Raw genomic sequence first — 23,188 nt, 5'->3', positions numbered from 1 at the left:
ATGGGTGTTATTTCTCTCCAACTGCATCAGTGTGGGATTTTCCCAAAGCCCATCATTGAGATAACACGCCTGCCAAGACAAAACAAATAACAAAAGTACATTTTCTGTTTCCTAATCGCTTTTCGCAGAGGCGGGGCGTAGCCCACTGGTAAAGCGCTCTCTTGATGCGATGTTGGTCTTCTTCTTCTCGTTCGGTTTCATATGCTCACTAAACGCTAAGATGTGCTGCATCAATGAACTGAATCGTCAGTTGGATCGATCGATAACTTCTTAGCATGCTCCTATACCACGAAGGTTTCGAGCATGTCCGCCGCGGGTCCGGTTTCTGGATAACGAGAAGCCCGATCCTGGGCAGACGTCCGCTGGAGCTCACCAAGGCTTCTCTATAGCTTTTCTTTCATGCTCTTTTCTTCTGGCCAGAAGTTTTGCTTTATGAGAGGTCGGTCTGGGATCGATTCCCGTCGGTGGGCCCATTGGGCTATTTCTTTTTCCAGCCAGTACACCACGACTGGTATACCAAAGGCCGTGACATGTACTATCCTGTCAGTGGGCTGGTGCATATAAAAAATCCCTTGGTACTAATAGAAAAGTGTAGGGGTTTCCTCTCGAAAACTATACGTCAAAATTACCAAATGTTTCACATCCAATAGCCGAGCATTAATAAATCAATGTGCTCTAGTGGTGTCATTATTCAAAACAAACTACCGACCTCGGTGGCGTCGTGGTTAGGCCATCGGTCTACAGGCTGGTAGGTACTGGGTTCGGATCCCAGTCGAGGCATGGGATTTGTAATCCAGATACCGACTCCAAACTATGAGTGAGTGCTCCGCAAGGCTCAATAGGTAGGTGTAAACCACTTGCACCGACCAGTGATCCATAACTAGTTCAACAAAGGCCATGGCTTGTGCTGTCCTGCCTGTGGGAAGCGCAAATAAAATATCCCTTGCTGCTAATCGGAAAGAGTAGCCCATGAAGTGGCGACAGCGGGTTTCCTCTCAAAATATGTGTGGTCCTTAACCATATATCTGACGCCATATAACCGTAAATAAAATGTGTTGAGTGCATCGTTAAATAAAGCATTTCTTTCTTTCTTTCTTTCAAAACAAACTATAACTAATTTTTGTTTCATAAAAGTAAAAGTTTGTTTTATTTAACGACGCCACTAGAGCACATTGATTTTTAATCTTATCATCGGCTATTGGACGTCAAACATATAGTCATTCTGACACTGTTTTTAGAGGAAACCCGCTGTCGCCACATAGGCTACTCTTTTTAACGACAGGCAGCAAGGGATCTTTTATTTGCGCTTCCCACAGGCAGGATAGCACAAACCATGGCCTTTGTTGAACCAGTTATGGATCACTGGTCGGTGCAAGTGGTTTACACCTACCCATTGAGCCTTGCGGAGCACTCACTCAGGGTTTGGAGTCGGTATCTGGATTAAAAATCCCATGCCTCGACTGGGATCCGAACCCAGTACCTACCAGCCTGTAGACCGATGGCCTGCCACGACGCCACCGAGGCCGGTTTTTGTTTCATAATGCACGGAGTAAAACGTCATATACTCAACGAAATTAATCAAGGAGTAGTAGATGTTTTCAGCATTTTTCTTTAAATATGGTAAAAAGTAAATATAGATTCTTCTGTCACGGTTGTGGCATGTTCTTAAAGTTACAGTCTCTGGTTACCATATTATAACATCATGTACAAATATGAAATACAAGCTCAAATGCACTTTTTAAAAAACTCGTGTTTGTTCGCTATCGAGATCATCAAAAGTATATGCTTGATTCGTCGCCTGTGCCGCCATGGCTCGGCAAAGCACAAACGACGGCCTGTTGTCAGTTTCAGTTAACACGTGCGTTTGCCGATTTCAAATTGTAGGGTTCGTCTCAAAACATTAAAAGAGAAATATTGCGCTGTATGAAGAACGTTCGGTTGAGGATACGGTACTAGAGTCTTCCGTTAAAACCGGTTTGATCTTGACAACGTATTATCGACAATCGTACCTTCCTATTTCAGAATTAATATTTTATAAAGTGTTAGTAGAACTTTCAAAGTTTAGTTTGTATACTAGTAACACATTAATCATGTATATATTAAAAAATCTATATATATACTAAAGTAGACAATGAACGTTTTCATTTCTTAATTTTACGTCTTAAAATCGACAAATTCAAATAAATATTATTTCGTCTGGAAATGGTAAAGTTAGGGGTGGGGAGTGGTTAACGACATCAAAGTTTAAGCATATTGATTTAATAATCATCCGACGCCATACAACCGTAAATAAAATGTGTTGAGTGCGTCGTTAAATAAAACATATCCTATCCTTCATTCCATCTGCTGTTGGATGTCTAACATTTGGTAATTTTGACATTTAGAGAGGAATCGGGTGCATGTACAGGGGGGGGGGGGGGGGGTGGGTATTGGAGGTCGAAACCCTTACTTGCCCAAGCTTAAACAAAAAATTAAATGTATTTTCTGGGGGAGCATGGCCCCATATAAACTTCGCTCAAAACAGTCTACAACCCCAACCCCGCTGAAATCCCTGCACACGCGCCTTATAAACCCGCTACATTTTTTTTTAACAAGGGATCGTTTATATGTACCATCCCACAGACAGGATATCACATACCATGGTCTTTTATATACCCGCCGATGGGGATCGATCCTAGACTGACCGCGCATTTCCAAAAAACCCAACCTTTTTAGGTCTAAGTAATGAATAAAAATAACATGTAGTCTTGAAAAATGTTACGTAAATCGAACACAGTACCATCTTCCTCTACCCCTAGAGCGTTACGCAATTAGTAACACCCCCTTACATGTAACACATATGCCAACAGCTGGCCACTGTCAAAATTTCAAGGCAAATCCCCCACCCACCGACCCCTGGAAAGGCGTTATACCATACCTCTATGGATATAAATATGTTTTGGAGATATGAAACGACCCCTCAATCAAGACAGTTAAATTTGTTCAAAAATTGCGAAATCTCACGTGATCTCTTGTTGGGGAATTCCACACTTGTGATAAGCCAATGAAAACCGAGATCGGTAGGAGTCCATCAAAAGTGTCCCACTTTCGAAACACTGCCTTTGTTTTTGACCTAGATAAGCTAGCGTAGTGAAACCAATGCGGAGCGCGGCGTCATATATGCACCAAACGTAATTGGATTTTCTGTTCTATATGCTTAAAAAATAAAAATATTCCAGGGAATGCCGCTTTAAACTAAATGAGAGGCGGGACATAATCCAGTGGTAAAAAGCTCGCTTGGTGCGAAGTCGGCGTGGGATCGATCCCTGTTGGGCTATTTCTCGTCCAGTCGGTGCACTTCGATTGGTATATCAAAGGCCGTGGAATGTGCTATCCTGTCTGTGGGACACCACTAGAGCATATTGATTTATTAATCATCGGCTATTGAATGTCAAAGATTTGCGAATTATGACATTTAGTCTTAGAGACGAAATCTTCTACATTTTTCTGGAACGAGAAACGGACCAAAGGGTTTACCGACGGTGATCAATCCTAGCTTGACCGCGCTCCAGGCGAACGTTTTACCACTGGACTACGTCTCGGCCCTAGTTTTCATAAATGCACAAAACCCCCACCGTGTGCATGATTTCAGCCATACCGAGCGAAAAAAAAAAACCGAAGAAAAAAAAGAGAAAAAACCCTCCAGTAGACTGGTTTATGCGCTTCGCGTTAAACCAAATGGCCATGTCTGGGAACCAATCAAATAGTTTGCGAACTTTAGCTGACTGAACTTAGGGCTGGGGGTAGAACATAATACGTGATCAAAATTTATTAACACTAGCAAAGAATAATCTAAAGTCTACTGTCCTTTGATTAATACCGTAGGTGTACGGGCTCCATTGTGTGTACGTGGCATCGGATTTTCACCCGAATTAAACAAAAATGGCCGAATCTGGTCAACAATGTTTGTTCATTATTTGCATGCTTACCAAACAGCTATATAGGGTTCCAAACGAATAAATACACAGTTACCAGCCTCGGTGGCGCAATGGTTAAGCCGTCGGACTACAGGCTGGTAGGTACAGGGTTTGCAGCCCGGTACCGACTCCAACCTAAAGCGAGTTCTTAAGGGCTCAATGGGTAGGTGTAAGGCCACTACACCCTCTTCTCTCTCACTAACAACGAACCGACTGTCCTGTACAGACAACCCAGATAGCTGAGGTGTGTGCCCAGGACAGCGTGCTTGAACCTTAATTGGATATAAGCACGAAAATAAGTTGAAATAAAATGAAAATACACAGTTTTACATGGATTACAACTAATGTTGTGAATAAAATGATGGAAATCCACGGTAAAAAGGTTTCAATCCAGCTAAAAAAAAATCACAAACGTCTGCATAGTTTTTTTGCCCGAATGCGAAGCTTCTTGTACGCTTAATTTCGTTGAGAATAAGACCGATCCACCTTAGTAGACCAATTAACTTTTTCTAACTCCAGCTAGTTTCCCAGGATTGGTGTATCAAAACCCGTAGTATGTGTTGTCCTGTTTGTGGTAAAGTACCTATAAAAGACCTGTATGTTAGCCGCATTGTTTTTGTGTGTGCCACACAAAGCCAAATGGTGAAGAAAATGTTTTATTTACGGTTATATGGCATCAGAGATATGGTTTAAGAACCACACAGATAGATTAGCAGCAAGGGATATTTTATATACACCATCCCACAGACATGATACTAAGGCCTTTGTTACACCAGTTGTGGAGCACTGGCTGGAACGAGAAATAGACCAATGGGGTCACCGACGGGGATCGATCCTAAACCGACCGCACATCAAGCGAGCGCTTTACCACAACAAATGGTGAAATGCATCGTGTTAACAACCAACAATTGTTTAGAAGGTGCTATGAAGTTGACATATAACAAGGGCGGAGGCACGATTGTCCCAGGGAGGGTTGCAACTTAAAACTACACCATAATTATTATGGGTAGTTATAAGTTGCACCCCTCCCTGGGACAATCGTGCATCCGCCCTTGTAATATACACCTCCAATTTATTACACCCAACAACCCACCTAAAAACGAGTTGACTGTATATACATTCGCCAAACCGTGGATTTTGGAGCCACTTTGGAGTTCGTGGGTGGAGGGGAGGGGAGGGGAGGGGAGGTGTGCAATCTCACCTTGCGACTGCGCCTGAATACAACTATGTACTATGTACGCCCCTGTTAATAATTTAAAAAATAACTAAAAGAGAACTTGTCACGGGGATCCTATAATACCCGTAACTGAATGAAACACGATTGTCCCAAATATCTCTCCTAACTGTATATCTATTAGATCTCTCTGTAACAGGAAGTTATACCCGCTGGCTCGTCTAGGTATGATCAGAGATAAGATCTTATATAAAGTATATATTATTATAGCACGTTTAGTTCACTAGAAAACACAACAAAAACACAATACACTTTGGAATCTGTATTAACCTACGCTGACAAATGTACTGCCGCAGTAGTTAATTAACAACAACAAATAATAAGAACCCAGAACTGATCACTTAATTAGTTAATCTCTAGGTGTCTAGTTTACACAATATGCTAATCACTTCACCGTGACACAACACCCACACGTGTGATAATTGAGAAACGCTGCCAGGAGAACTTAATTAATAAAGGAATTACAACTCTATTCCTAACTGGTTAATTTTTAATTAACCCTTACTACTCGTTCAATAACGTGTGATAATTGAGAAACGCTTCCAGGGGAACTTAATTAATAAAGGAATTACAACTCTATTCCTAACTGGTTAATTTTTAATTAACCCTTAACTACTCATTCAGTAACCTTGTAACACAGAATTAATACTGGTACCTATCACAATAAAGACAATAACCTACAGTTTACCTAGGTCCTCTAGGATGACTGGCTAAGCTTTTTATAATTATTTAGGACAGTGAGCCTACAGATTACTGCGTCAGATGACCAGCAGCACCGTCTAAATAATATTGGTATAATACAGTATTAAAATATTTAAAGTCACATCAATCACATCAAGGTTATACACAGAGCAGAAATAAAATTATTTACCAGTCCGGACGGACAGCGATCCCTGGAAGCCTTCCTATGTTTCTCCTCGATATATCTAAAATCCTAGCTATTTATTCAAAACTCCCAGAGACAGCGAATATCGCCTGGGGGCACAAGGCGGTACCTCACGTAGCATCTGAATTTCCACAGCGACCAAGACGGCATATCTTTCTCTTAGATCGCCAGACTCAATGACGCCAAGTTGCCAAATCACGGTTGTAAAAACCGCACTCGCGGAGGTATTACGTAACTACTGGCCACATGGCTCCGCACATGGGCTGGGTGTGTATTAGAACGACCGTCGCGCAAAGGTATCACGTAACAAGTTGCCCACCTGGGCTAAGTGCATTTGGAACTGCACACGGCCTTCTAAAACAATTAATATCGCCACAGGCGAAAAGAAATTAAGAGCATGTACCGTCACACACCCCCACCTCAAAAAGGATATTTCCTCTACTCTAGGAATAGGGAAATATACTACATTAAAACAAAAAGTGCGTTAACCGACGCATCCGGGCATTTATAACACATGTAATAATAAGGTGACTACCAGTAATCACACTGAGTCTGAGTCCCTGGTATACAAATAAAATATATAAAACAAAACAGAAATCAAGAATGTCAACACATTATCATAACGTTCAACTTCGGGACAGGGCATCAGCGATTACATTAGAAGTGCCCTTGATATGTTCAATGGTAATTGGGTATTCTTGCAGAAGAAGACTCCACCTCAAAACTCTCTGGTTGGTGGCTTTCATTCTGTGAATGAAGGTAAGCGGATTATGATCAGTAAAGACCACCACTTGATGCACTGCCGATTTCACGTAGATCTGAAAATGCTTCAGAGCTTGTACCATGGCCAAAGCTTCCTTCTCTATAGTGGAATAGTTCACCTGGTGTTTGTCAAACTTTTTGGAGAAGAAACTTACAGGATCGTCCAGTCCATTTTCGTCTTCCTGGAACAGCACAGCTCCAGCCCCCTCGTCACTGGCATCCACAGCTAGCTTGAAAGGCATTCGGTAGTCTGGTGCTGCCATCACGGGAGACGAGGAGAGCATCTGCTTGAGACGGTTGAATGACTTCTCGCATTCATCTGACCACTGGAACTTCGTTTCCTTCTTTAGCAGCGATGTGATGGGGGCCGCTACCGTCGCAAATTTAGCACAGAAACGACGATAATAACCGGCCATACCAAGGAACCGGCGAACTTCACGACCTTTGGTCGGTGCAGTGTACTGGCTGATGCTTAGTGTCTTGGCCTGCAGTGGGGCGACGCAACCATGTCAGACAGTATGACCTAAGTAGGTCACTGAAGCTTTCACGAATTCACATTTGCCCAGTTTCACAGTCAAGTTAGCTTTCTGTAGGCGACTGAATATTTGTTGTAACCCGGTTAAATGTTCATCCCAAGTGTCGGTGGCTAACACCACATCGTCCAGATATACACTGACGTTTTCTAGGTGGTTCATCATCCTTTGAAAGGCAGCAGGGGCAGTCTTCAAACCAAACGGCATCACTCGGAATTGGAAGAGGCCGTCAGGTGTGATGATCGCCAGAATGTCCTTAGCTTCCTCCGTTAACGGAATGGCATAAAAACCCTTCAGTAGGTCCAATTTGGTGATGTATTGCGCGTGTCCAACTCAGTCGATGCAATCGTCAAGGCGGGGTAGAGGGTAGGCATCTGCCTTGATGAATTGATTCACGCGACGTAGGTCAGCGCACACCCGGAAACTGTTATCTCCCTTTTGAATCAGAATAACAGGTGATGCCCACTGACTGTTTGATGGTTCCAGAATGTCGTGTTCCAACATGTAATCTATCTCCTTTTTTAGTGCCGCACGTTTTACAGGATTTATCCGATAGGCATGCTGTCGAATCAGTGTAGCGTAGGGTTCCAAGCGCACATCCTGGATTAAGGTATTGGTAACCGTTGGAAAGTCCTGACAAATGGAAACATTGTCTTGTATCAACGTGGTCAACTTTGCTCGCTGGGTTCTGTCAAGGTGCTGTAGATAAGCACTCAAGTCTGCTAGAAGCTGGCTGTTGGTTAACTTGATCTCTGCAGTCTTGACGTCATCACAGGAAGTTGAGTGACTCTCAATTTGGACAGGCAACACTGGAACTATCGGCAGTCTGTCAAAATAACCTTTTAGCAAATTGATGTGACAATACCTACTTTTCCTAACCCTATCAGGAGTGTTTATCACATACCCTGTCTCATTAACCCGTTTGTGCACAACATAGGGACCGAAATACCTGTTCTGTAATGAACCCCGTTTAATGGGACGGTACAGCAGCACTTTATCCCCTGGCTTAAATTCCCGACTCTTGGCCTTCCTATCAAACACTGATTTTATTTTGCTCTGAGCATAGCTCAGATGCTTCCTAGCCAGTTAGGTCGCCTGCCACAACCTATCTCTAACTCTCCCTACATAAATCAGCAGGTTTTCGGCATTATCCTTGTCTAACCAACTATCTTTTACCAATTTGAGAGGGCCTCGGGCTGAATGCCCATAGACCAACTCAAATGGGGTGAATCCTAAGGATTCTTGCTTAGCATCCCGTGCTGCGAACAACACGAAAGGAATTGACTGGTCCCAGTCAGTACCATTGTCGAAACAATGGCAGCGGAGCATACTTTTCATGCTCTGGTGGAAACGTTCTATGGCGCCCTGGCTCTCAGGGTGGAATGCAGCAGAACGAGTCTGTCGTAAATCTAACATAGACAGTACTTGCTGGATTAACTTGCTCATAAAGTTCGTACCCCGGTCGCTTTGAATTTCACCTGGTAAACCCGTGTACGTGAAGTACTTAAGCAGCGCACTAGCTACAACAGACGCAGTAACCTTCCTTAAGGGAATCGCCTCTGGAAAACGCGTAGTTAAGCACATAATTGTTAACAAGAATTGGTTGCCTGAACGCGTTTTCGGAAATGGCCCCACGACATCTATCAACACTTTTGAAAAAGCTTCCCCAACTATGGGAACCTTCTGCAGGGGATAGGGAGGAATTAGCTGATTTGGTTTACCCACAACCTGACACACATGACATGACATACAATGTTTACTGACATCTGCAAACATTCCCTTCCAATAAAACTCTGAGGCAAGTTTACTATGAGTTTTATTCCGCCCTAAGTGGCCAGCAAACACGTCCTCATGTGCTAACAATAACAATGACGGACGGTACTTAGAGGGCACCACAATTCTACATCTTGTCACACATTCCTCACTATCAGGCACAACCTTTTCCACACTCTTATTCATTAACACTCCCATGTCCATATAATACCCTGACATCTGATCCTCCATCTCACCCTCAGTTAACAATGTAGTGCGAGCTGCCAACAAACTTGGATCAGCCCCCTGCTCTAGGATTAACTCTTGTCTATTACAAGGTAAGTCCCCCCTATCAAACACAACTGGTTCATTTCCCCTCTGCGGGAGATCAACAGGTTCCACCACATTTAATTCCTCAGTTGACTTATCTACCATTTTACTGATAACCTCATCCACTCCAATTTCATGGCTCACACACGTATCAGACAAATCACAAATATCCTCTGGGTCTCGTGCTAACCTACTGGCCATAGCCCTAGTCATTACACACGCAGGATATCTAGTCTCATCAACCTCACACTCTTCTATGGGTAAAGGGCTGTCTTCAATTAACAATTGGTCACATTGCGGCTGACAACATTGACTAGTCAAATCATTACCCAACAAAACTCCTATGTTTTCAAAAGGCAAGTCCTTCACAGCACCCATAATGACTGGTCCCGTCACAAACTTCGAACACAAAAAAACGTTATGTAACCGGACAACCATATTTTCTCCAGTAACTGAGGTTAAAGCCAAACTACGTCCTGTATCTGAATTCGTAATACCAGCTAAACACTTTGACGTTATAAGCGACTGACTACAGCCTGTGTCTCGATAGATTGATATTGCCTTAGGACTCAATTCTTGTTTCACATCACAAACCATACCAGTGGACACATACGGGTTTACTTTCTCTGCCATGGGACTAACCATTAACTCTCTCGCTAACGGAGCTGACCTCACTAAACCGACCACTTGCGCATTATCGCGTTTCCTTTTAAAACAGTCCCCGACAAGATGGTTATTCTTTTTACAGTAACTGCAATGTGGACGAAAAGTTCGTGCATTGGCTGATAATACAGGCTTATCCTTACTTTGCCCACCAGGTGCATTCCTTGCCTGACTAGCTGACCAACTAGATGACTCTCCCCGATAGTTACTTTCCCCGGAAAACCCTGGCTGAAATTTCTTCTTATCACCCTGTTGTATAGAGCTACCCTGTCCTGCCTGAGCTTTGTGTATTAACACGTAGTCATCTGCCACTATGCCTGCCTCCTCTATCTTTTTGACATCACGATCCTCTAAATGAATACGTAAGCTAAGTGGTAATCCATTTTTAATGTCTTGTAAGATCAACAACTCCCATAACTCGGTATATGACTCTACCTGATGAGAAATCACCCATTTATCAAACATCCCTGCCTTCTTAGCCACAAACTCACTATAAGACTGACCCTGCGTTTTTCTCAACTCGCTATACCGTAAACGATAATCATCAGGTCGTAATTCATACGCCCTCAACATTGCCGCCTTAACTAGGTCGTACTGACTTGCTCGCTCATCACTCATTGAATTATAAGCTACACTAGCCTTCCCCTTAAACTTAGACACGGCTAACAATGTCCACTTAGACTGCGGCCAATTTAGCTGCTTAGCGGCCCGTTCAAAAAGTTGGAAGAACATAACTACCTCCTGGTCATCAAATACAGGCAGTGATCTATAAGCCTCCGACATGTTAAAACCATTTCCTGCCTCACGTCTAACTTCTTCAATATTCAACTTTAACTCATGTTCCTCTATATTCTCTATCTTTTTCTCTATCCCTCTCTTCTCTTTCTATCCCTCTCTTCTCTTTCTCTATCTCTCTCTTCTTTTTCTCTCTCTCTATCCCTCTCTCGATCTCTCTCTTCTCTCTCTCTATCTAATGCACGTTCTTCTCTTTCGTACTCAAGCTTTTTAAAAGCTAATTATTGTTCCACACTTAACTCATTTATCTCTATCTCTGGAACAACCACACTTTCTTCCATAACAGGACTATCACCAAAAACTTCCTGGATAATAATTGTCCTTATATCTCCTAAGGTTTTAGCTGATGTTAAATCAATTTCTCGCTCACCCGCGATTTCAACTAACTCGGCCTTACGTGCTGCTTAATCTCCACTACACTGAGCGTAGGCCTATCCAGCAAATTTTTATCCATGTTTAGATATGACGCACTTATTATTAATTAATTTCTAGTGAACAACGTGCTACTTCTGGTTAATTTGTAAAAATAATTTATAAAGCCCCCATTTACAAACAATACTTATTTAAATATGCATGTCCCGTTTCAGATCCGGGACGAGCGCCCCAATTTTCTACTCCTGTCACGGGGATCCTATAATACCCGTAACTGAATGAAACACGATTGTCCCAAATATCTCTCCTAACTGTATATCTATTAGATCTCTCTGTAACAGGAAGTTATACCCGCTGGCTCGTCTAGGTATGATCAGAGATAAGATCTTATATAAAGTATATATTATTATGGCACGTTTAGTTCACTAGAAAACACAACAAAAACACAATACACTTTGGAATCTGTATTAACCTACGCTGACAAATGTACTGCCGCAGTAGTTAATTAACAACAACAAATAATAAGAACCCAGAACTGATCACTTAATTAGTTCATCTCTAGGTGTCTAGTTTACACAATATGCTAATCACTTCACCGTGACACAACACCCACACGTGTGATAATTGAGAAACGCTGCCAGGAGAACTTAATTAATAAAGGAATTACAACTCTATTCCTAACTGGTTAATTTTTAATTAACCCTTACTACTCGTTCAATAACGTGTGATAATTGAGAAACGCTTCCAGGGGAACTTAATTAATAAAGGAATTACAACTCTATTCCTAACTGGTTAATTTTTAATTAACCCTTAACTACTCATTCAGTAACCTTGTAACACAGAATTAATACTGGTACCTATCACAATAAAGACAATAACCTACAGTTTACCTAGGTCCTCTAGGATGACTGGCTAAGCTTTTTATAATTATTTAGGACAGTGAGCCTACAGATTACTGCGTCAGATGACCAGCAGCACCGTCTAAATAATATTGGTATAATACAGTATTAAAATATTTAAAGTCACATCAATCACATCAAGGTTATACACAGAGCAGAAATAAAATTATTTACCAGTCCGGACGGACAGCGATCCCTGGAAGCCTTCCTATGTTTCTCCTCGATATATCTAAAATCCTAGCTATTTATTCAAAACTCCCAGAGACAGCGAATATCGCCCGGGGGCACACGGCGGTACCTCACGTATCATCTGAATTTCCACAGCGACCAAGACGGCATATCTTTCTCTTAGATCGCCAGACTCAATGACGCCAAGTTGCCAAATCACGGTTGTAAAAACCGCACTCGCGGAGGTATTACGTAACTACTGGCCACATGGCTCCGCACATGGGCTGGGTGTGTATTAGAAGTACAGCTCGACGACCGTCGCGCAAAGGTATCACGTAACAAGTTGCCCACCTGGGCTAAGTGCATTTGGAACTGCACACGGCCTTCTAAAACAATTAATATCGCCACAGGCGAAAAGAAATTAAGAGCATGTACCGTCACAGAACTCCTAAAAGATACTTTGCTGTCTGCTTTGTTGGTGTGGCGGCAGCGGGTTTATGTGACGGCAGCGGGTTTATGTGACGGCAGCGGGTTTCTTCTCGCTCTCTCGATCAAGACTGTTGAAATAACCATAAACTGTTAAGTCGTTATCCTTTTCTCTCCATATTCAACCTTTCCTCATCCTTACAGGGTTTGTTTGTTTTGTTGTTTTTTGTGTGTTTTGTTTGTTTGTATTTTGTTTGTGATTTTTTTTTTTGTTTGTTGTTTTTGTTTGTTGTTCTTCTGTTTTTATGAGTGTGAATGTGTGTCTGTGAGTGAGTGTGTGTCTGTGTGTGTGTGTGTATGTGCGTCTGTGTGTGTGTGTGTGTGTGTGTGTGTGTGTGTCTGTATGTGTGTGTATCTGTATGTATGTGTGTGCCTGTGTGTGTGTCTCCGTGTGTGTGTCTGTTTTTGTATGTGTCTGTGTGTATTTGTGTGTCTGTGTGTGTGTCCGTGTGTGTATACGTGAGAGTATGTGTGCCTGTCTGTGTATAAGTGTGTGTGTGTGTGTGTGTGTGTGTGTGTATGTGTGTATATGTGCGCGCGCGCGTGCGCGTGTGTGTGTGTGTCTGTGTGTGAGTGTGTATGTGTGTGTGTGTGTATGTATGTGTGTGAGTACCAAAGGAATAGTTGTATAACACTAGAGAAGCGTAGGAACTGTTGGTGGATGAGTATTATGGGGAAATGTTCGCCATCGTAAATCACCACCCAACATTCAAACAAACAAAAAATAAGTTACGAAGAGTGATAGGCGTCCGTTTAGTTCAGTTTTTAATATATATTTTCAAAACTTACCTCCACTCAAACATAATCACGTATGCATAATTAAAAAGAAAAAAAAATCCCTAGTACGTTTCCCCATTTGTTAAATCGTAGGTCCGCCCGTGATATTTACTACAGTATTCTCATGGTGCCAGTGCGAACAAGAAAATATGGAAAATAAACTACTTGAAAATATGAAAATTAAACTACTCGAGTACTTTCACCAAACACAACCAATAACACTCACAGTAAAAACCAGTTTATAACGATTTCAGTTGAAACGCGAGAGAAATAAATAACAGAAACAAAATCAGAAAACGCTTTGCCGTGGTGACCCTTCCGAAACATCCGCAGTGCACATACGTAACAGTTTTTGTGTTTCAGTCGTCAGACCACGTGACACTTCCATATTCGGGGAAGGCCTCTTTAATAAGTTTAGCTGCAAGGACGTGGTCAGCTTTTCCATATCCCTGTAAAAGAAAACAAAAACACTCAAGACCTCAACCGTTCAAAAATGCGCCCAGTTTCCTTCATAGAAACTGGGGGCGGAATTTAGCTCAGTCGGTTGAGCGCTCGCTTGAGGTGCTTGCGTCGCAGGATCGAACCACCTCAGTAGATCCGTTCAACGGATTGTTGTTTTTTTCTCGTTCAAACCAGTGCACCACAACTGGTCAAAGGCCGTGGTATGTGCTTTCCTGTCTGCGGGAAAGTGCATATAAAAGATCCCTTGCTGCATTAAGAAAATATAGCGGGTTTCCTCTGTTGACTACGAGTCATAATTACCAAATGTTTGACATCAAATAGCCTATGGCTAACATATCAATGTGCTCTAGTGGTGTCATTATATAAAACAAACTTTTCATAGAAACTGCACAACCTTTCTTTTTTTCATTTAATCTTACGGGACATTCGAAATTCCACAGCACCAAAACTACTCCTCGCCGCTACCGACCCCGGTCGGGCTGCTGGTGCTCCCTTGCACCTGCCAGTAAGGGCGGCTCTGTCTCCCACCCACCCCAACCCTTTTCCTTTCCTGGACAGATGAGCAAATATATGTGCTCATGACAGGCGTGCGCTGCAACAGCTTGCTCTGAATGTGCACGTAAAACCCTATCACCTGACCTAATCCAGAACACTGAGAACCAATGGGTTACGCAAAAAATATATTCAAGTAACCCATTTCTTTTTGTATAACCTGTTACGTACATGTAAATGAAAAAAAGAAGAAGATAGAAATGTTTTATTTAACGACGCACTCAACACATTTTATTTACGGTCATATGGCGTCAGACATAATATGGTTAAGGACCACACAACTATTGAGAGAGGAAACCCGCTGTTGCCACTCCATGGGCTACACTTTTCGATTAGCAACAAGGGATCTTTTATATGCACCATCCCATATACAGGGTAGTACATACCACGGCATTTGATACACCAGTCGTGGTGCACTGGCTGAAACGAGAAATAACCCAATGGGCCCACCGACTGTAACTGATATCTTAAATGTAAAGCGTGAACGAAAAAATAGAATATACAAAATTATATTTGCGTGAACGACGCGCGATCGAAACGATCGTTCTCGGGATTTTCTGAGGCCTGAATTAGAGAGTCCAAACCTGTGTTGCTGTGATTAGGCCATTGGCCTTAAGGCTGGTAGGTACTGGGTTCGCATCCCAATATCGGCTACCGCACATAGCAATTTTTGAAGGCGACTACACTGACTCCTCTCTCATTAACACCTCAACAACTGACCACTAACCTCAACACTGACCACTAACCTCAACACTGACCACTAACCTCAACAACTTACTGACCACTAACCAACTGTCCTGGACATACTACCCAGATAACTGAGCTGAATGCTAAGGACAGTGTGCTGGAACTTTAGTATTAAGCACGAAAATAAATAAAAATGAATGAATAAATACAAATTAATGAATGATTGACTGATATGAACGAATTAATAAATTAATGGAATGAATAGATGAATGAATGAACGAACGAACGAATAAATGGAATATAATAAATGAGTGATTGAACAAATGGAATGAATGACTGATTGAATGGATGAATGAATTAAAGAATGAATGGATGGATGGACGGATGGAAGGAATGAATGGATGGAACTAACAGAATGAATGAATAAATGAAAGGGATGAATGAATGAATGAATGGATGAATGATAGTATGTATGAATGGAATCACTGGATGAATGAATGGATAAAACAAATAGAACGAATAGAATGAATGAAGAATGGATGAAATGAATGGAATGATTCATTCATTCATCCATCCATCCCTAATTCATATTATTAGTACCTGAGATTTGCCGTAAACCCGAATGCTCTTCTTGTCGGACTCATGTTGGATTTTACCTCCCCCTACACACTCACAGTTAATACCCTCGCCTTCCAGCTGCGAGTCTAGTTTGTCATATACATCAGCTGTTAAATAAACACAACATAAACATTCATTACTGATAGGCGAGAGACACGTGGAGAGAGAGGGGGAGGGAAAGAGAGACAGACAGTGACAGAGAAATATATTAGTTTGTGTGTGTGTGTGTGTGTGTGTGTGTGTGTGTGTGTACAGAGAGAGAGGGAGACAAGAAAGAGAGAGAGAGAGAGAGAGAGAGAGAGAGAGAGAGAGAGAGAGAGAGAGAGAGAGAGAGAGAGAGAGAGAGAGAGAGAGAGAGAGAGAGAGAGAGAGAGAGAGAGAGAGAGAGAGAGAGGGAGAGAGAGAAAGAGGGAGGTGAGAAAGTTTGTTTTATTTAACGACGCCAGTAAAGCACATTGATTTTTTATCTTATCATCGGCTATTGGACGTCAAACATATGGTCATTCTGACACTGTTTTTTTAGAGGAAACCCGCTGTCGCCACATAGGCTACGCTTTTACGACAGGCAGCAAGGGATCTTTTATTTGCGCTTCCCACAGGCAGGATAGCACAAACCATGGCCGTTGTTGAACCAGTTATGGATCACTGGTCGGTGCAAGTGGTTTACACCTACCCATTGAGCCTTGATTAATGCGACAGAAAATTCACTCAGGGTTTGGAGTCGGTATCTGGATTAAAAATCCCATGCCTCGACTGGGATCCGAACCCAGTACCTACCAGCCTGTAGACCACGACGCCACCGAGACCGGTAAAAAGAGAGAGAGAGAGAGAGAGAGAGAGAGAGAGAGAGAGAGAGAGAGAGAGAGAGAGAGAGAGAGAGAGAGAGAGAGAGAGAGAGAGAGAGAGAGAGCACACGTTGATTAATGCGACAAAATCGCAGGCAGAGATAAAGAATGAGAAACAAATAAAGACAGAGAAAGTGTGAAAGATGGATCGACAGAAAGAAAGAAAGAAATGTTTTATTTAACGACGCACTCAACACATTTTATTTACGGTTATATTGCGTCACATATGGTTTAGGACCAAACAGATATTGAGAGAGGAAACCCGCTGTTGCCACATCATGGGCTACTCTTTTCGATTAGCAGCAAGGGATCTTTTATATGCACCATCCCACAGACAGGGTAGTACATACCACAGCCTTCGATATACCAGTCGTGTTGCACTGGCTGGAACGAGAAACAGTCCAATGGGCCCACCGACGGCGATCGACCCCAGACCGCCAGCGCATCGAGCGAGCGCTTTACCACTGGCCCGGCTACGTCCCGCCCTCATGGATCGACAGTCAGTCTGACAAAGAAAAGAGAGAGAGAGAGAGAGAGAGAGAGAGAGAGAGAGAGAGAGAGAGAGAGAGAGAGAGAGAGAGAGAGAGAGAGAGAGAGAGAGAGAGAGGGAGGAGGAGCAGAGCATGCATGACAGTCTGTTTATGTCCTGTACCTAATTCATTTGTCCCCAATTTACCTTACGCCCACCTCCCCACCCCCACCCCCAACCTCCGCCCAAGCGTATGCCTAGTTCCTAACACCAGTACTTATTTTCGTTCAATAATTATGTATGCCCGGGCCCTAATCACATTAAAAAAAATGACAGTTAAAATTATTTTCTAACCCGCGGAAACCCAATTGTACGCACCCCTGCCCGCCCCTGAAAAATCCACGCACCGCCCAATCATCTTCGTCATATATCTTTAAATACTCACAGTGAAATTCTGCGCCCACATCGCCTCGCACTATAAACTTGTTATCCTCCGTATTCGACCCTTCGTATATCTTACACAGGATGTATTTAAAGACGCCCTCTCCTATTTCCACCGCCCGGACCGCCGCAAGCTTCGGGTTGACTGGTACGCTTCTACCTGGCATATTAATCCGTGAAGCGAAACACGAAATCTCTGGTTGATAAATCTAAGACGCACTGGCCTCGCATAAAAACGACGTTTATCTCAGGTATCACTTGTTCCAAGTTCCATGTGCATAGTATAACAATTATATACGCATATTCTGTCGTATAAACACCCGCACTGTCGACAGATACGCTTTACATTACTGTGTCCTGTTCCCAAGGTCTCTTGGTGTTATTGTCGAGTGAGGTGGAACTATATTTAGTGTGGAATCTGGTCTATAAACCGGATTCGGTTGTGAAGTCGGCGTGACCTGTGTAAATATGTTGCGTATTACACGCCATGTATATGTGTACATGTATATACATTATAGGCGTAGTAAACGCGTTTATATTACTATAAGTCGCTCATTAGCTGCGTGTGATTTACTAGCATTACGCAACATGTATTGACTGTCTGCCAATATTAATGGAATATAATATTTGTATAATTTTACAGTGACGGAACCCGAATCGAGCTTTAGGGGGAGAGCGGGATATGTAGTTTTTTTTTTGTTTATTTGTTTATTTTCTTTCTTTTTTTTTTTCTTTTCTTTTTTTATGTTTTATGAGGGTTTTGTTTTTAAAAAATTCTTGTTTATTTTCTTAAGTTTTTTTTTTTTTTTTTTTTTTTTTTTTTTTTTTTTTTTTCTTTCAGGACTTTCAGAGTTGATTATGTGGTGGTTTTGGGGTGGGTGCTGCCAAAAGCGTACGAGACGGGGATGGGGTGGCAGTTGCATCCACAGGTGTACTGGCTCCCATTCTTGTAATATGAATAAACGTTGTTATGCAGACTCGTGCATTTTTGTTTAATTCGGGCAAAGGCCAGCCTGCACCCCCCCCCCCCCCCCTAAAAATGGGAGCCCATACGCCTATGGATGCTGGTATAGCAAATTGGCCCGCCACCAGGTTGATTCATTGTAATAATGCTATGTTTATATTGTTATTCTTATTTTACACCTTTCATTCGTCTTTCAACATGTTATTTGTAATTACAACTGATGAGCAGTTACTGCTCAAAGTTTGAATAAAGAATTGAATTGAATATATAGTGATAACAATCGGATATCGTCAAGTAAATAAAACAATCCAGGTGATGTCGTTAAACAACAACAAAGTTTAATTTTTCAATCCAGGTGATTTGTATATACAGGGGCAGGACGTTGCCCGCTGGTAGAGCGCTCGCTTGGTGAGCGGTCGGTGTGGGCTTGATCCCGTCGGTGGGCCCATTGGGCTATTTCTCGCTCCAGCCAGTGCACCACGACTTGTACTTCAGAGGTCGTGGTATGTGCTATCTTGTCTGTGGAATGGTGCATATAAAAGATCCCTTGCTACTAATGGAAAAATGTAGCAGATTTTCTCTCTAAGACTATATGTCAGAATTACCAAATGGTTAACATCCAGTAGCCGATGATTAATAAATCATTGTGCTCTAGTGAAGTCGTTAAACAAAACAAACTTTCATTTCCAAATCATGCTTTGTGTGTTTCGGGGGCGTGGGCGGGAGATGTGATTTTTAAAGTATTATATCAAAGGTTGGGGTATGTCCTATCCTGTCTGCGGGGCGGAACGTAGCCAAATAATAAAGCGCTTGCCTGATGCGCGGTCGGTCTAAGATCGATCCCCCTCGGTAGGAAATATTGGGTTATTTTTTGTTCCAGCCAGTGCACCGCGACTGGTATATCAAAGACCGTGGTATGTACTATCCTGTCTGTCTTATCGCTTATTCAAGAAAACAAAAATCATGGTAGGAAGAGGGTTTTGAGTAAATTAGCGTATAGGTAGTGTATTTGAGTGATAAAACGTACAACAGCATACGTATGTGTGTGTGTGTGTGCGTGTGTGTGTGTGTGTGTGTGTGTCTCTCTCTCTGTCTCTCTGTGTGTCTCTCTCTCTCTCTCTCTCTCTCTCTCTCTCTCTCTCTCTCTGTCTCTGTCTCTGTCTCTGTCTCTGTCTGTATGTGTGTGTGTGTGTCTTTCGAATGTATGACCCCAATGGGGGAATGTTTACCCGGCAGACACTGCATGTTCCGAGGTGATACCGAGCTCAAAATCTTTCAACTAAAGGCGACGCCACACAATACGAGTGCTTCGTACGAGAATAGGTGATTGTGACAAGCCAACATTACGATTTTATCGGTTTATATCTAACGTGTGACGTCACCTTAACAACAAGCGTGGAGCATGACCTTGTCAACAAGTCCCGTGTATTACCAAAAGGAAAATATTTCGACTTCATCAGTAATCCCGCTTTCAGTATCAACTTCTGTATATGTCTATAGGTAGTACTAAACCAAAGAACGTTTGGCTGGGTCAATGTTCGAGGTGCTCCGAACCTTTGATAGAGACGTTAACACCACAAAGTCCTGTGATTGGTGATAAATGTGAGTGTGTTGGTTGTAAAAAAAAAAGTAGTTTCATCTGTCAAAAAAATGTATGCAATTTTATACCACAGTGTCATGTAGCCTTGTGCTTGAAACATGTATGGGGTACCTGTAGAAAAAAGTACTCAAATTTTGTGCGGAACTAGGGTAGTCATTGACGCTACCCGTTATCTCTGAAATGAGCAACTTCATCCCTATTGTTTGTGATTTGCTTTAAGGGTGAGGGGTGGTAGTATTTATATCCGTGGCGTTTATGTCGATTGATATGCAGGTAGGAATTTTAGCCACACATGTTACTATCGTCGTCTATGGGATTTGATTTGGTGGTATACACCTTGTAATGTCCATTGTCTCCTTGTCAAATGTTTCTGGTGTCTTACCACTGGGTTATGTCCCGATCCCCATTTAAAAATGTTTGTGGAGTCTTGAAAAAACGGGCGGGACGTAGCTAAGTGGTAAAGCACTCGCCTATACGCAGTCGGTCTAAAGTCGATCCCCGTCGGTGACCCCACTGGGCTATTTCTCATTCCAGCCAATGCACCTAACCCTTGTATATCAAAGGCCGTCGTATGTGCTATTTTATTTTTGGGATGTTGCATATAAAAGACCCCTTGTTACTAATGGAAAAGACTTCCAAATGTTTGACATCCAGTAGCCGATGATTAATAAATCAACGTGCTCTAGTGGTGTCGTTAAACAAAACAAACTTTTAACTTAAATGTTTTCTTTAACCAAAATGTTATATGGGTATAGATTGTACTGGGAGAAGGAACTACTTGTTTACTACCCCACCAATTCCACCACAACCCACCCACCCCCCTCCGCCTCTTGCCATGTCTGGAAATAGTGAAATAAAAAAATAAAAAAGAAAAGAAAAACAGAGAGAAAAAAACTGCATTTATTTTCAAAAGTACATAACACTAAAACAACAACTATTTATTAGTAAAATGGACACGATTTAATGAAGCAACGTGAAAAGTGGTAACGAGATCTGTTTTTAATAACAAATGAGGCCCATAGGAATGATATGTGAAGAGGGGAGGGGCATATGCCCAAGTTAGGGAGTGGCATAATCACATTTTAAAATTTATATAATAAAAAAAATAAAGTAAATAATTTGGGCATCAAATGCCCTCCCTCCGTTTCCTACGGGCCACAAAACTTTTAAAGATTTTAAAGAAGTAAATGATATGTCGTGTAACAATAAGAAAACGTAGCCTATAATTTTCAAGATTTCAAAAATATAATAATGTAAGCATCATACTATATGATAGTACATTAGAGTCATGATCGCACTGCAGGTGATCTAACGATCTGGATAAAGTTACAATAGAGTGAATCAAGAGTCTGTGACATTGAAACGGGGAAATACCTTTAAAAACAGACACCTCGTTTCCATAACTGTTACTTCTCAGAGGTACGTACGATTTCAAAATTACGGAAAAATTTATTTTATGGTATTAGAAACACTAGGATGTCCAGAATCACTTCGGACGTATGGATAGTGGATAATCTATACAATACAAGCTAAGCTCGTAATGTCTGATTTCAGTTGTCAAAAACGGCTCTAATAGAGAAAAACACGTCCTAGTGTTTAAAAACTAGGGTCTGTCTCTTTAAAGAACAAATGAATTGTAGCTACGTAGTCGTAAATCACAAAACAAAAAGAGAAGAAGTTATTTGCTTAATTTTTATCTAACGTTAGCTGTTTAAAAGGTCTGCATAAAATATTATGTTAGCAGCTACAGACCTCGATGTGGGAAAAAAGATTTGAGACGAGTGACTAATTGCTCCCTAACTTAGATTATGGGGAGCCATTTATAGAGGATATTTCATGTTTTTTTTTTTGTGTTAAATATGAATTATATTTCAGCGAGTGAAGTTTGCAATCATATCTCACGAGTCACTGAGTGACTGATAACACTTTTATTTCACTGATATTTTAAGATATTTCACTAAATGTTGTATTATACTAATTCTGCTGTATTTTTATTTATTATTATTATTATAGCCGGACCGCACGCACGCGCAGCTTGCAATCTACATGAGCCTTTAGCTCAAAACGATCGCACACACAGTGTGCATTTGAAATATCGTAACCCGCGAGACTTTGACTTCAGTGGGTCAACTACTGTGCGATCATGACTTTAAAATATTTCAGATTCTAAAAGCATACAGCGAACCACCTCTGCCATAATAAAACCTTATAAGATATGAATCACGTACACGTTCATTGAGAAAAAATAAATAACAAATAACAAATAAAATATGTTCACTGGTTAAACAACATCTAAAAACTTTCAAAAACATTCCATCTTATCTCTATAACCTAATATCACCCCACCCAATCCGTATTCAGAAATTCGAATCTGACACGATATTATGTCAAGTCATATGCGACTGATACTATTGGCAACTGAAGTGCTTTTTGAATCAATGGACCTATTTTTTAAATCCCAAAACACGATTTCATGCCGGATGGTGATGAGTATAGCAATTATATCCCTCACGTAGTTTCTACGGCCTTGCTAAATCGTTATATTAATAGGTGTTTTTTTTAAACATGGTTATAACAGTTACTACTTTATTATATTGTATTTTAAATAATTGTCTTGTACAGTACTCGCTGGATGCCATTTGTTCCCGTTCTCGTAGACGTTTTCTTTCAAATCAAGTTCAGCCTTCGTTAATGTTGCCTTTTGTGTATCGTCTGCTCTTAACCTCCACAATACCGTAGCCAAACATGCCCACAACCAGGAAACCGATGCAGATGTACAGCTTCATGTTGGCGCAGAGGTAGTCATTGTAGCCGAACACCATTACGAATCCAACCGATTCCCAAAGCCGATAGTTGGCGAACGCTGCTTCGGTATTGTCCGTGAACAAGAATCCATACAGTGCTACAACAAGTAAATATTTAAATATATTGAGAGAG

General features: G+C 41.7%; 2 protein-coding genes across 2 annotated transcripts in view; both read right to left on the bottom strand.

Moving 5' to 3' along the window:
* Positions 1-13,835: 13,835 nt before the first annotated feature.
* Positions 13,836-18,095, bottom strand: LOC121388455 (14 kDa phosphohistidine phosphatase-like). Its single transcript, XM_041519783.1, has 3 exons — positions 17,692-18,095; positions 15,915-16,039; positions 13,836-14,062 (listed from the first exon to the last, which is right to left on the bottom strand). Exons 1-3 carry the CDS (start codon positions 17,852-17,854, stop codon positions 13,973-13,975), a joined length of 378 nt encoding a protein of 125 aa, XP_041375717.1. The 5' UTR covers positions 17,855-18,095; the 3' UTR covers positions 13,836-13,972.
* Positions 18,096-21,133: 3,038 nt separating this feature from the next.
* The window catches only part of LOC121388134 (protein unc-93 homolog A-like), a 40,296-nt gene continuing 38,241 nt past the window's right edge, over positions 21,134-23,188 (bottom strand). Inside the window, exon 7 of the mRNA XM_041519371.1 lies at positions 21,134-23,153. Coding sequence (XP_041375305.1) covers positions 22,930-23,153 — 224 coding nt within the window. The 3' untranslated portion in view covers positions 21,134-22,929. The remainder of the gene's footprint in view (positions 23,154-23,188) is intronic.

This window comes from Gigantopelta aegis, chromosome 14, assembly GCF_016097555.1.
Source record: "Gigantopelta aegis isolate Gae_Host chromosome 14, Gae_host_genome, whole genome shotgun sequence".
Taxonomy (NCBI): Eukaryota; Metazoa; Mollusca; class Gastropoda; order Neomphalida; family Peltospiridae; genus Gigantopelta; species Gigantopelta aegis.
This window is presented reverse-complemented; position numbering and strand designations above follow the sequence as displayed.

Excerpts from the sequence above, each read along its gene's own strand:
- LOC121388455 (XM_041519783.1), bottom strand. The coding sequence starts at position 17,854 with ATGCCAGGTAGAAGCGTACCAGTCAACCCGAAGCTTGCGGCGGTCCGG. Across the intron at positions 16,040-17,691 it reads TGTGGGCGCAGAATTTCACT|CTGATGTATATGACAAACTA; the intron begins GTGAGTATTTAA and ends TTTATTTAACAG. Across the intron at positions 14,063-15,914 it reads GGGTTTACGGCAAATCTCAG|GGATATGGAAAAGCTGACCA; the intron begins GTACTAATAATA and ends TTTCTTTTACAG.